General features: G+C 42.7%; 1 protein-coding gene across 1 annotated transcript in view; it reads left to right on the top strand.

Annotated features, from left to right (window-relative positions):
* Window positions 1-13,453, top strand: part of LOC128664603 (rho guanine nucleotide exchange factor 40) — a 339,695-nt gene that overhangs the window by 198,760 nt on the left and 127,482 nt on the right. The window contains exons 10-11 of the mRNA XM_053719420.1: window positions 2,735-2,873; window positions 2,989-3,111. Of these exons, the coding sequence (XP_053575395.1) occupies window positions 2,735-2,873; window positions 2,989-3,111 (262 nt within the window). The remainder of the gene's footprint in view (window positions 1-2,734; window positions 2,874-2,988; window positions 3,112-13,453) is intronic.

Genomic DNA, 13,453 nt, shown 5'->3' with positions numbered 1-13,453 from the left:
ACCTCAGACCACTGCAACTGTGCATGCTAGGTCAGTGGAATGGGGATTACTCAGATTTATCCCCTTCTCTGAATCTGGATCAAGAGACCAGAAATTCTCTTCTATGGTGGCTTTCTCGGCCACACCTGTCCAGGGGGATGCCATTCAGCAGACCAGACTGGACAATTGTAACAACAGACGCCAGCCTTCTAGGTTGGGGTGCCGTCTGGAATTCCCTGAAGGCTCAGGGACTATGGAGTCAGGAGGAGAGTCTCCTGCCAATAAACATTCTGGAATTGAGAGCAGTTCTCAATGCCCTCCTGGCTTGGCCCCAGTTGACAACTCGGGGGTTCATCAGGTTTCAGTCGGACAACATCACGACTGTAGCTTACATCAACCATCAGGGAGGGACAAGAAGCTCCCTAGCTATGATGGAAGTATCAAAGATAATTTGCTGGGCAGAGTCTCACTCTTGCCACCTGTCAGCAATCCACATCCCGGGAGTGGAGAACTGGGAGGCGGATTTCTTAAGTCGTCAGACTTTTCATCCGGGGGAGTGGGAACTTCATCCGGAGGTCTTTGCCCAAATACTTCGACGTTGGGGCAAACCAGAGATAGATCTCATGGCGTCTCGACAGAACGCCAAGCTTCCTCGTTACGGGTCCAGATCCAGGGATCCAGGAGCAGTCCTGATAGATGCTCTGACAGCACCTTGGGACTTCAGGATGGCTTACGTGTTTCCACCCTTCCCGTTGCTTCCTCGATTGATAGCCAGAATCAAACAAGAGAGAGCATCAGTGATTCTAATAGCACCTGCGTGGCCACGCAGGACTTGGTATGCAGACCTGGTGGACATGTCATCCTGTCCGCCTTGGTCTCTACCTCTGAAACAGGACCTTCTGATACAGGGTCCCTTCAAACATCAAAATCTAACTTCTCTGAAGCTGACTGCTTGGAAATTGAACGCTTGATTTTATCAAGACGTGGGTTTTCTGAGTCAGTTATTAGTACCTTAATACAGGCTAGGAAACCTGTTACCAGAAAGATTTACCATAAGATATGGCGTAAATACCTACATTGGTGTGAATCCAAAGGTTACTCTTGGAGTAAGGTTAGGATTCCTAGGATATTGTCTTTTCTACAAGAAGGTTTAGAAAAGGGTTTATCTGCTAGTTCATTAAAGGGACAGATCTCAGCTCTGTCCATTCTGTTACACAAACGTCTGTCAGAAGTTCCTGACGTCCAGGCTTTTTGTCAGGCTTTGGCCAGGATTAAGCCTGTGTTTAAAACTGTTGCTCCACCATGGAGTTTAAACCTTGTTCTTAATGTTTTACAGGGCGTTCCGTTTGAACCCCTTCATTCCATTGATATAAAGTTGTTATCTTGGAAAGTTCTATTTTTATTGGCTATTTCCTCGGCTCGAAGAGTCTCTGAATTATCAGCCTTACATTGTGATTCTCCTTATTTGATTTTTCATTCGGATAAGGTAGTCCTGCGTACTAAACCTGGGTTCTTACCTAAGGTAGTTACTAACAGGAATATCAATCAAGAGATTGTTGTTCCTTCTTTATGCCCAAATCCTTCTTCAAAGAAGGAACGTCTACTGCACAACCTGGATGTAGTCCGGGCTCTAAAATTTTACTTGCAGGCAACTAAGGAATTCTGACAAACATCTTCTATGTTTGTCATTTACTCTGGGCAGAGGAGAGGTCAAAAAGCTTCCGCTACCTCTCTTTCTTTTTGGCTTCGTAGCATAATTCGTTTAGCTTATGAGACTGCTGGACAGCAGCCCCCTGAAAGAATTACAGCTCATTCTACTAGAGCTGTGGCTTCCACTTGGGCCTTCAAGAATGAGGCCTCTGTTGAACAGATTTGCAAGGCTGCAACTTGGTCTTCGCTTCATACTTTTTCCAAATTTTACAAATTTGACACCTTTGCTTCATCGGAGGCTATTTTTGGGAGAAAGGTTCTTCAGGCAGTGGTTCCTTCTGTATAAAGAGTCTGCCTATCCCTCCCATCATCCGTGTACTTTTGCTTTGGTATTGGTATCCCAGAAGTAATGATGACCCGTGGACTGATCACACTTAACAGAAGAAAACATAATTTATGCTTACCTGATAAATTCCTTTCTTCTGTAGTGTGATCAGTCCACGGCCCGCCCTGTTTTTAAGGCAGGTAAATATTTTTTAATTTATACTCCAGTCACCACTTCACCCTTGGCTTTTCCTTTCTCGTTGGTCCTTGGTCGAATGACTGGGAGTGACGTAGAGGGGAGGAGCTATATGCAGCTCTGCTGGGTGAATCCTCTTGCACTTCCTGTAGGGGAGCAGTTAATATCCCAGAAGTAATGATGACCCGTGGACTGATCACACTACAGAAGAAAGGAATTTATCAGGTAAGCATAAATTATGTTTTTTTCTTGCCTCTGTTGTCAGTCCTGGAGGCGGGGTCACATATCGTCATCGCGTGAATCGTTTAGGGCTCTTGACTGCATCGATGCAGAATCGTGGAAGGCTGCATCGCGATGCATCGTACAAACGATTATATTCAACACCCCTTATATATATATATATATATATATATATATATATATATATATATGTGTGTGTGTATGATATATTATAATATATATAAAATAGCTGTAATATTTATGCAGTATGTGGGGGCTTTGTGTACACTGCTTTTCCTTGGGAATATGCCAATAAAAGTGGTATATGAGCAGACGATCAGACATATCTCCTTTGTCCTGTGGCAGGGAAGCAGTGGACATGGCAGCTGAGCTATATAATCGTGTGGATGAGGGTGTGCACAGTCTTGTCAAGTTGTCTAATAAACGCATACAAGAAATGGAACTGGTCATCGAGTTTGATGCCTTTGAAGAACAATTTTGTGAGGTGAGGCACAATCACATTACATAGTATAAACCAGTGGACATTTAGTAGCAGGGGGCATTTATATATGTCCTGCTAGACTAACAAAATGGTTGCTTTGTTCCTCTATTACGTGTAGGTCGGCAGCTGGATAGAGAATGTTGGTGAGCGGTTACTGAGGGAGTGCACTGTTCTGGAGGATTCCCTGGAAGTTCTTCTCCAAACACAGCGACGTTTCCAGGAATTTTATGTTGTTGCACTTGTAAGTAAATATGACTTTCAATATTATGTGTGGTCTGCTGACATTTCCTCATGTTTAATTATTTTGTGGGGTGCTATTCTGATGGGAAATAGGTTATTAACAGTCTAACTTCTTCCAGGCTCAAGACTTGGTGACTACAGTCTTCATTTTAAGGGATAAAATTATTTCTTTCCAATGGCATGTACAATCCACAATTCCATTCAATTACTGTTGGGAATTCAGCTCCTGGCCACCAGGAGGAGGCAAAGACATCCAGCAAAGCTTAAGTATCCCTCCCACAATCCCTATTTATTCTTTGCCTTCCTGACAAAAGGAGGATGCGAAGATGGTGCTCTGAAGAAAATATTGAACAAAGTCTTTTATGGGTAGTTTCCCTTTCAAGACAGGACTGGGGTAATGATGTGTCTATGTATTGCTCTTGAGTATTGGTAGCTGTTTGCTGCTGGAGGTCGCAAAGTAGACTGTTATCTCTCCAGCAATTTGTGTTAACACCTCAACCGGCAACCAGGGTTAGTTACTCTGCTTTCCTTCTATCTCAGGTCCCTGTCAGAAGTCTGGATGGATCTGTCAGACCTGGACGTGCTGTGACTGCTCGGCAGCAAGACCCTGGAGAGTAAGTCCTTTGATTTTTTTATTACTTGAAAAGGATCCTCAACATGAGACCAAGAATTAAGGTCGCAGTGTGACAATTTTATTCCTTTTCAGGATATCTTTCTATGGAGAGCAGATCATTTGTAAGTGGGCCATATATAGGAATTTTATCAGGTCCCTCCGGTTTCTCTACGGCACCGGAGCTCCTGTGGATTTGTTTGGGCTGTGGTAGGCTACAACAAACACTCCTCTTAATAGTCAGGGAGCTTATTAGCCTATGCAGGTGGTATTTGGGCAGATTATGCAGGTGGTATTTGGGCAGATTACACAGGGGATAGAGCTCCTTGTTTTTTCTGTAAACCAGACAATTTTTATTGGGTGCTTACAGTCTTTTCACACGTGTATTGTGATAGGCATGTGTAATGTCCCCTATGGCGATCCACTTATTATGGTCCGATCCTATTATGACATGGATCGTCAGGAAATAGCCTCAGCAGCTTAGCAGAGTTGTTGTTGACCCTGTAATATGGAGTCTTGAGTTTGAATCCTGGGATGGCTTTATTGCGCCAAGCGCTTAACTTTTTTTCTACGCATTTTTCATTTAATGGCGTCTACTGCTGCATGTATTTGCATCCTCCCCCCCCCCCGATGGGGATTATCATTCTTTATTCAGTAGTTTACTCTACTGACATAATTTATTAAGAGGATACACAGTGTTTTTAGTTCACGTTTGCTCCCTGTTCTTTATGTGAAATTTCTGGTGTCCTTAGTGTTTATTACACCCTGTCAGTTTTGCTCTTTCTAGTTTTCCTGTCTAAGGACTCAGTCTTTATTTTTTGCAATTATTCTGTTCTATTTAGAATATGAAGCTTATTATAATTATCAGTGTTTAATTATAAATATTTGACGAGTTCTTGGGCTTGGAAAAATACCTCTGGTAGGAAAAGAGAAGCCGGCTGAGAACCAGGAGTCCCTGGTTCATATACAGGCACGGCAGAAAAGTATGAGTGGCATTGGTAGCAGGGGTACCATTGTTGAAAAATGGATAGGTCCTTATTTAAACCTGAGTTTGTTTTCCTCTGTCAGGAGATCCTGTTTATCTCTCTTATTTAGAGGTTATTTTTATTTTTTATCAGTAATTTTTTATTTCATTCCAGTGCATCTACTCTGGTCCCACTTGCTCTCTTTTGTGGGAGGCTAATCCTGAGCAGAGTGCGCCCTTCATCCAAAGGTGTTCTGAGATAATGGCCTCTCATCAATTTTCAATCTTCCCGTATTCAGGTCCAGATCTGGGGTCTCTCACATAGTGTTGGTGGACTATTTAGCGTTTTAGTGGGAATTCAGTCTGTTTTCCCCGTTTGCCATTTTCCCAGGGTCATAGCCCAGATAAATAGGGAGCGGACCTCACTGATGTTTTTGCTCCAGCTTAGCCTCGTAGGACTTGGTTCCAGACCTGTTTAAATTTGTTGTCTACATGGTGCTTTGCAACCCACAAGTTGTTGGATTGTTTTCAGCTTCTGGTGTTGAGCTTCTACTTATTCTTGTCACTTCTTGAGACCTCGGATGGAAGGTAAACCTAGGCAAACACCAGGGTGTTTTTCTGGGTCTTTCATAGATTCGATAGCCATGACCCTTCCTGGCGGATGAGCCTTTAAAACCGTTGTAAGAGATTGTGGTCTACGGATATCTCTCTTCTGGTCTGGGGTGCGGTGTGGGACTCCCTGAAAGTTTAGGAAATCGGGTTTTCTGCTGCAATCTTCTCTTCCCATCACCAATGCTCTGATGGCGTGGCCTCTACATCTGTCTGTCCTGTTTATCAGATGCTAGTAGGGCAGCATATTGTTTGTGGCTTCTTTCATTCTTCTGGATGATATAAGGAGCTCTTTGGCTAGGAAGGAGGTATCTCGCTCTTTTTAGTTATTGGAGCCTCAATCTGGTTCTTCGTTTTTGGCATCAGGCTCAGTTTGAGCCTATTCATTTTGTTGATCGTAAACTTTTATCATGGAAAGTTATTTGTTTTTTGTTGGACATTTCTTCTGCTCGTAGAGTTTCATAATTATAATATGGCGGGTTCTCTTGACTGCAATATCTATCTGGAGATCGTTATTAGGGCTCACTCTTCCTCTTTTTGGGCTTTTAAGAATGAAGTTTCCATGGAACAAATCTGTAAGGTGGCTTCTTGGTCCTTTTTGCATACTTTAGCAAAAAAAAAATTTTTATTTTTTTATTTGTTCCTCTGCTGAGGTTTGGGAGAAAGGTGCTTCAAGTGGTGGTGCCTTCAGTTTAGGTCCGCCTGCCTTTAGTTCTCCCTCCCTGTCTATTCTGTGTCCTCTCTGGCTTGGGTATTGGTTTCCAACAGTAATTGAATGCCATTGGAAAGTAAACAACATTTCTCCAACATAGGTGTGTCCGGTCCACGGCGTCATCCTTACTTGTGGGATATTCTCCTCCCCAACAGGAAATGGCAAAGAGCCCAGCAAAGCTGGTCACATGATCCCTCCTAGGCTCCGCCTTCCCCAGTCATTCTCTTTGCCGTTGTACAGGCAACATCTCCACGGAGATGGCTTAGAGTTTTTTGGTGTTTAACTGTAGTTTTTATTCTTCAATCAAGAGTTTGTTATTTTAAAATAGTGCTGGTATGTACTATTTACTCTGAAACAGAAAAGAGATGAAGATTTCTGTTTGTAAGAGGAAAATGATTTTAGCAACCGTTACTAAAATCGATGGCTGTTTCCACACAGGACTGTTGAGAGGAATTAACTTCAGTTGGGGGAAACAGTGAGCAGACTTTTGCTGCTTGAGGTATGACACATTTCTAACAAGACGATGTAATGCTGGAAGCTGTCATTTTCCCTATGGGATCCGGTAAGCCATTTTTATTACATAAAGAAAAAAAGGGCTTCACAAGGGCTTTTAAGACTGTAGACATTTTCTGGGCTAAAACGATTGATATATAAGCATATTTTATACTTCATAGCTTTGAGGAATTATTTTATTCTTGGGAATTATGTAAAATAACCGGCAGGCACTGTATTGGACACCTTATTCTCTAGGGGCTTTCCCTAATCATAGGCAGAGCCTCATTTTCGCGCCTCTATTGCGCACTTGTTTTTGGGAAGCATGACATGCAGATGCATGTGTGAGGAGCTCTGATACATAGAAAAGACTTTCTGAAGGCGTCATTTGGTATCGTATTCCCCTTTGGGCTTGGTTGGGTCTCAGCAAAGCAGATACCAGGGACTGTAAAGGGGTTAAATATAAAAAAACGGCTCCGGTTCCGTTATTTTAAGGGTTAAAGCTTTCAAATTTGGTGTGCAATACTTTTAAGGCTTTAAGACACTGTGGTGAAATTTTGGTGAATTTTGAACAATTCCTTCATACTTTTTCACATTTGCAGTAATAAAGTGTGTTCAGTTTAAAATTTAAAGTGACAGTAACGGTTTTATTTTAAAACGTTTTTTGTACTTTGTTATCAAGTTTATGCCTGTTTAACATGTCTGAACTACCAGATAGACTGTGTTCTGTATGTGGGGAAGCCAAGGTTCCTTCTCATTTAAATAGATGTGATTTATGTGACACAAAATTTAGAGAAAATGATGCCCAAGATGATTCCTCAAGTGAGGGGAGTAAGCATGGTACTGCATCATCCCCTCCTTCGTCTACACCAGTCTTGCCCACACAGGAGGCCCCTAGTACAGCTAGTGCGCCAATACTCCTTACTATGCAACAATTAACGGCTGTAATGGATAATTCTATCAAAAACATTTTAGCCAAAATGCCCACTTATCAGCGTAAGCGCGACTGCTCTGTTTTAGAAAATACTGAAGAGCATGAGGACGCTGATGATATTGGTTCTGAAGTGCCCCTACACCAGTCTGAGGGGGCCAGGGAGGTTTTGTCTGAGGGAGAAATTTCAGATTCAGGGAAAATTTCTCAACAAGCTGAACCTGATGTGATTACATTTAAATTTAAATTGGAACATCTCCGCGCTCTGCTTAAGGAGGTGTTATCTACTCTGGATGATTGTGAGAATTTGGTCATTCCAGAGAAATTATGTAAAATGGACAAGTTCCTAGAGGTCCCGGGGCCCCCCGAAGCTTTTCCTATACCCAAGCGGGTGGCGGACATTGTAAATAAAGAATGGGAAAGGCCCGGCATACCTTTCGTCCCTCCCCCTATATTTAAGAAATTGTTTCCTATGGTCGACCCCAGAAAGGACTTATGGCAGACAGTCCCCAAGGTCGAGGGGGCGGTTTCTACTCTAAACAAACGCACCACTATACCCATAGAAGATAGTTGTGCTTTCAAAGATCCTATGGATAAAAAATTAGAGGGTTTGCTTAAAAAGATGTTTGTTCAGCAAGGTTACCTTCTACAACCAATTTCATGCATTGTTCCTGTCACTACAGCAGCGTGTTTCTGGTTCGATGAACTAGAAAAGGCGCTCAATAAAGATTCTTCTTATGAGGAGATTATGGACAGAATTCATGCTCTCAAATTGGCTAACTCTTTCACCCTAGACGCCACTTTGCAATTGGCTAGATTAGCGGCGAAAAATTCTGGGTTTGCTATTGTGGCGCGCAGAGCGCTTTGGCTAAAATCTTGGTCAGCGGATGCGTCTTCCAATAACAAATTGCTTAACATTCCTTTCAAGGGGAAAACGCTGTTTGGCCCTGACTTGAAAGAGATTATTTCTGATATCACTGGGGGCAAGGGCCACGCCCTTCCTCAGGATAGGTCTTTCAAGACCAAAAATAAACCTAATTTTCGTCCCTTTCGCAGAAACGGACCAGCCCCAAGTGCTACGTCCTCTAAGCAAGAGGGTAATACTTCTCAAGCCAAGCCAGCCTGGAGGCCAATGCAAGGCTGGAACAAAGGTAAGCAGGCCAAGAAACCTGCCACTGCTACCAAGACAGCATGAGATGTTGGCCCCCGATCCGGGACCGGATCTGGTGGGGGGCAGACTCTCTCTCTTCGCTCAGGCTTGGGCAAGAGATGTTCTGGATCCTTGGGCGCTAGAAATAGTCTCCCAAGGTTATCTTCTGGAATTCAAGGGGCTTCCCCCAAGGGGGAGGTTCCACAGGTCTCAATTGTCTTCAGACCACATAAAAAAACAGGCATTCTTACAGTGTGTAGAAGACCTGTTAAAAATGGGAGTGATTCATCCTGTTCCATTAGGAGAACAAGGGATGGGGTTCTACTCCAATCTGTTCGTAGTTCCCAAAAAAGAGGGAACATTCAGACCAATCTTAGATCTCAAGATCCTAAACAAGTTTCTCAAGGTTCCATCGTTCAAAATGGAAACCATTCGAACAATTCTTCCTTCCATCCAGGAAGGTCAATTCATGACCACGGTGGATTTAAAGGATGCGTATCTACATATTCCTATCCACAAGGAACATCATCGGTTCCTAAGGTTCGCATTTCTGGACAAGCATTACCAGTTTGTGGCACTCCCGTTCGGATTAGCCACTGCTCCAAGAATTTTCACAAAGGTACTAGGGTCCCTTCTAGCGGTGCTAAGACCAAGGGGCATTGCAGTAGTACCTTACTTGGACGACATACTGATTCAAGCGTCGTCCCTTCCACAAGCAAAGGCTCACACGGACATTGTCCTGGCCTTTCTCAGATCTCACGGGTGGAAAGTGAACGTAGAAAAAAGTTCTCTATCTCCGTCAACAAGGGTTCCCTTCTTGGGAACAATAATAGATTCCTTAGAAATGAGGATTTTTCTGACAGAGGCCAGAAAATCAAAACTTCTAAACTCTTGTCAAATACTTCATTCTGTTCCTCTTCCTTCCATAGCGCAGTGCATGGAAGTAATAGGTTTGATGGTAGCGGCAATGGACATAGTTCCTTTTGCGCGAATTCATCTAAGACCATTACAACTGTGCATGCTCAGTCAGTGGAATGGGGACTATACAGACTTGTCTCCGACGATACAAGTAGATCAGAGGACCAGAGATTCACTCCGTTGGTGGCTGTCCCTGGACAACCTGTCACAGGGGATGAGCTTCCGCAGACCAGAGTGGGTCATTGTCACGACCGACGCCAGTCTGGTGGGCTGGGGCGCGGTCTGGGGACCCCTGAAAGCTCAGGGTCTTTGGTCTCGGGAAGAATCTCTTCTCCCGATAAATATTCTGGAACTGAGAGCGATATTCAATGCTCTCAAGGCTTGGCCTCAGCTAGCGAAGGCCAAGTTCATACGGTTTCAATCAGACAACATGACGACTGTTGCGTACATCAACCATCAGGGGGGAACAAGGAGTTCCCTGGCGATGGAAGAAGTGACCAAAATCATTCAATGGGCGGAGACTCACTCCTGCCACTTGTCTGCAATCCACATCCCAGGAGTGGAAAATTGGGAAGCGGATTTTCTGAGTCGTCAGACATTTCATCCGGGGGAGTGGGAACTCCATCCGGAAATCTTTGCCCAAATTACTCAATTGTGGGGCATTCCAGACATGGATCTGATGGCCTCTCGTCAGAACTTCAAGGTTCCTTGCTACGGGTCCAGATCCAGGGATCCCAAGGCGACTCTAGTAGATGCACTAGTAGCACCTTGGTCCTTCAAACTAGCTTATGTATTCCCGCCGTTTCCTCTCATCCCCAGGCTGGTAGCCAGGATCAATCAGGAGAGGGCATCGGTGATCTTGATAGCTCCTGCGTGGCCACGCAGGACTTGGTATGCAGACCTGGTGAATATGTCATCGGCTCCACCATGGAAGCTACCTTTGAGACGAGACCTTCTTGTTCAAGGTCCGTTCGAACATCCGAATCTGGTCTCACTCCAACTGACTGCTTGGAGATTGAACGCTTGATCTTATCAAAGCGAGGGTTCTCAGATTCTGTCATTGATACTCTTGTTCAGGCCAGAAAGCCTGTAACTAGAAAAATCTACCACAAAATATGGAAAAAATATATCTGTTGGTGTGAATCTAAAGGATTCCCATGGAACAAGATAAAAATTCCTAAGATTCTATCCTTTCTACAAGAGGGTTTGGAGAAAGGATTATCTGCAAGTTCTTTGAAGGGACAGATTTCTGCTTTATCTGTTTTACTTCACAAAAAGCTGGCGGCTGTGCCAGATGTTCAAGCTTTTGTTCAGGCTCTGGTTAGAATCAAGCCTGTTTACAAACCTTTGACTCCTCCTTGGAGTCTCAATTTAGTTCTTTCAGTTCTTCAGGGGGTTCCGTTTGAACCCTTACATTCCGTTGATATTAAGTTATTATCTTGGAAAGTTTTGTTTTTGGTTGCAATTTCTTCTGCTAGAAGAGTTTCAGAGTTATCTGCTCTGCAGTGTTCTCCTCCTTATCTGGTGTTCCATGCAGATAAGGTGGTTTTGCGTACTAAACCTGGTTTTCTTCCGAAAGTTGTTTCTAACAAAAACATTAACCAGGAGATAGTCGTGCCTTCTTTGTGTCCGAATCCAGTTTCAAAGAAGGAACGTTTGTTGCACAATTTGGATGTAGTTCGTGCTCTAAAATTCTATTTAGATGCTACAAAGGATTTTAGACAAACATCTTCCTTGTTTGTTGTTTATTCTGGTAAAAGGAGAGGTCAAAAAGCAACTTCTACCTCTCTCTCTTTTTGGCTTAAAAGCATCATCAGATTGGCTTACGAGACTGCCGGACGGCAGCCTCCTGAAAGAATCACAGCTCATTCCACTAGGGCCGTGGCTTCCACATGGGCCTTCAAGAACGAGGCTTCTGTTGATCAGATATGTAAGGCAGCGACTTGGTCTTCACTGCACACTTTTACTAAATTTTACAAATTTGATACTTTTGCTTCTTCTGAGGCTATTTTTGGGAGAAAGGTTTTGCAAGCCGTGGTGCCTTCCATCTAGGTGACCTGATTTGCTCCCTCCCTTCATCCGTGTCCTAAAGCTTTGGTATTGGTTCCCACAAGTAAGGATGACGCCGTGGACCGGACACACCTATGTTGGAGAAAACAGAATTTATGTTTACCTGATAAATTACTTTCTCCAACGGTGTGTCCGGTCCACGGCCGCCCTGGTTTTTTAATCAGGTTTGATAATTTATTTTCTTTAACTACAGTCACCACGGTATCATATGATTTCTCCTATGCAAATATTCCTCCTTTACGTCGGTCGAATGACTGGGGAAGGCGGAGCCTATGAGGGATCATGTGACCAGCTTTGCTGGGCTCTTTGCCATTTCCTGTTGGGGAGGAGAATATCCCACAAGTAAGGATGACGCCGTGGACCGGACACACCGTTGGAGAAAGTAATTTATCAGGTAAACATAAATTCTGTTTTTTGCTTACCTGATGATAAATTCTTTCTTTCCTGGCATGGAGAGTCCACGACCCGCCCTTTTATACTTTTTAAAGGCAGCATTTATTTTCATAATCTTCAGGCACCTCTCTACCCCTTGTGTTCCTCTTTCTCTTTCCTTTTTCCCTTGGCTGAATGACTGGGGATTGTGGGAAGGGGAGGGAAACTTAAGCTTTGCTGGGTGTCTTTGCCTCCTCCTGGTGGCTAGGAGATGAATTCCCAACAGTAATTGAATGGAATCGTTGGCCTCTCCATGCAAGGAAAGAAAATAATTTATCAGGTAAGCATAAATGCTGTTTTTCCCAGCTAGTCAGTGCTAGTTCATGTGTGCCATATAGATAACATTGTGCTCACTCCGGTGGAGTTACCTAAGAGGCAGCACTAATTGGCTAAAATGCAAGTTTGTCAAAAAAACTGAAATAAGGGGCATTCTGCAGAGGCTTGGATATAAGGTAATCACAGAGGTAAAACGTATATTAATATAACGATGTTGGTTATGCAAAACTGGGGGGTGGGTAATAAAGGGATTATCTATCTTTTTAAACAATAAAAATTCTGGAGTAGACTGTTCCTTTAAAGGGGCAGTATACACCAATTTGCATTAACTGCATGTAATAGAAACTACTATAAAGAATAATATGCACAGATACTTATATAAAAATACAGTATAAAAACTTTTAAAAACTTACTTAGAAGCTCCAAATTTAGCACTGTTGATGAGATTAGCCTGGGACACCCACTGAAAGGGGCTGATAGCAGAACCTCCCTTGCATATGAAAAAAACCATTAGACAAACAGAAGTAGTATGAAGTGTGTATACATCAGTATGCATCTAAATCTTTGGGGCTTGGTTAGGAGTCTGAAAATCAGCACAATGTTATTTAAAATAAGCAAAACTATACATTTTTACAAAAACACACCCAGATGGGCTATATAAATGAATCATCTACAAAACATTTATGCAAAGAAAAATCTAGTGTACAATGTCCCTTTAATAATAGGGTTTCTCAAAGTTGTGCAGACTTTGAAATCTTAGATGATAGTGAAGAGTTCAAATCATTTGTACCTGTCCTTACTAAATTCCCCACCAACCTTCTTAGTATACTAAGGGCCAGATTACAAGTGGTGCACTAATTTGGCTCTTTCACTCGAGCATAAACTTTGCTAGAAGTAATCTTTTTGCACTTACAAGTTGAAAGTAAAATGTTTGTGTGCAAGCAGTACCTGACGTACGCTAACCAAATATTGCGACCGTGTTAACATATACTCCCCATAAAAGTCAATGAATAACTTTTATTTATTTATTTATTTTAAATATGAAAAAAAAAAAAATTTAATTTTTTTTCTTTCATTTTTAAGTAAAGTTTATTGAAAGTTAACATAATACAATACACATACATGAATGTCAGCAAAGATACATCAATCAGTATTACAAAATTAGATCTTTCAATATGT

This window comes from Bombina bombina, chromosome 1 (genome assembly GCF_027579735.1).
Source record: "Bombina bombina isolate aBomBom1 chromosome 1, aBomBom1.pri, whole genome shotgun sequence".
Lineage (NCBI taxonomy): Eukaryota > Metazoa > Chordata > Amphibia > Anura > Bombinatoridae > Bombina > Bombina bombina.
Note: the sequence above shows the minus strand (reverse complement) of the source record. Positions and strands in the feature narration are given on the sequence as shown.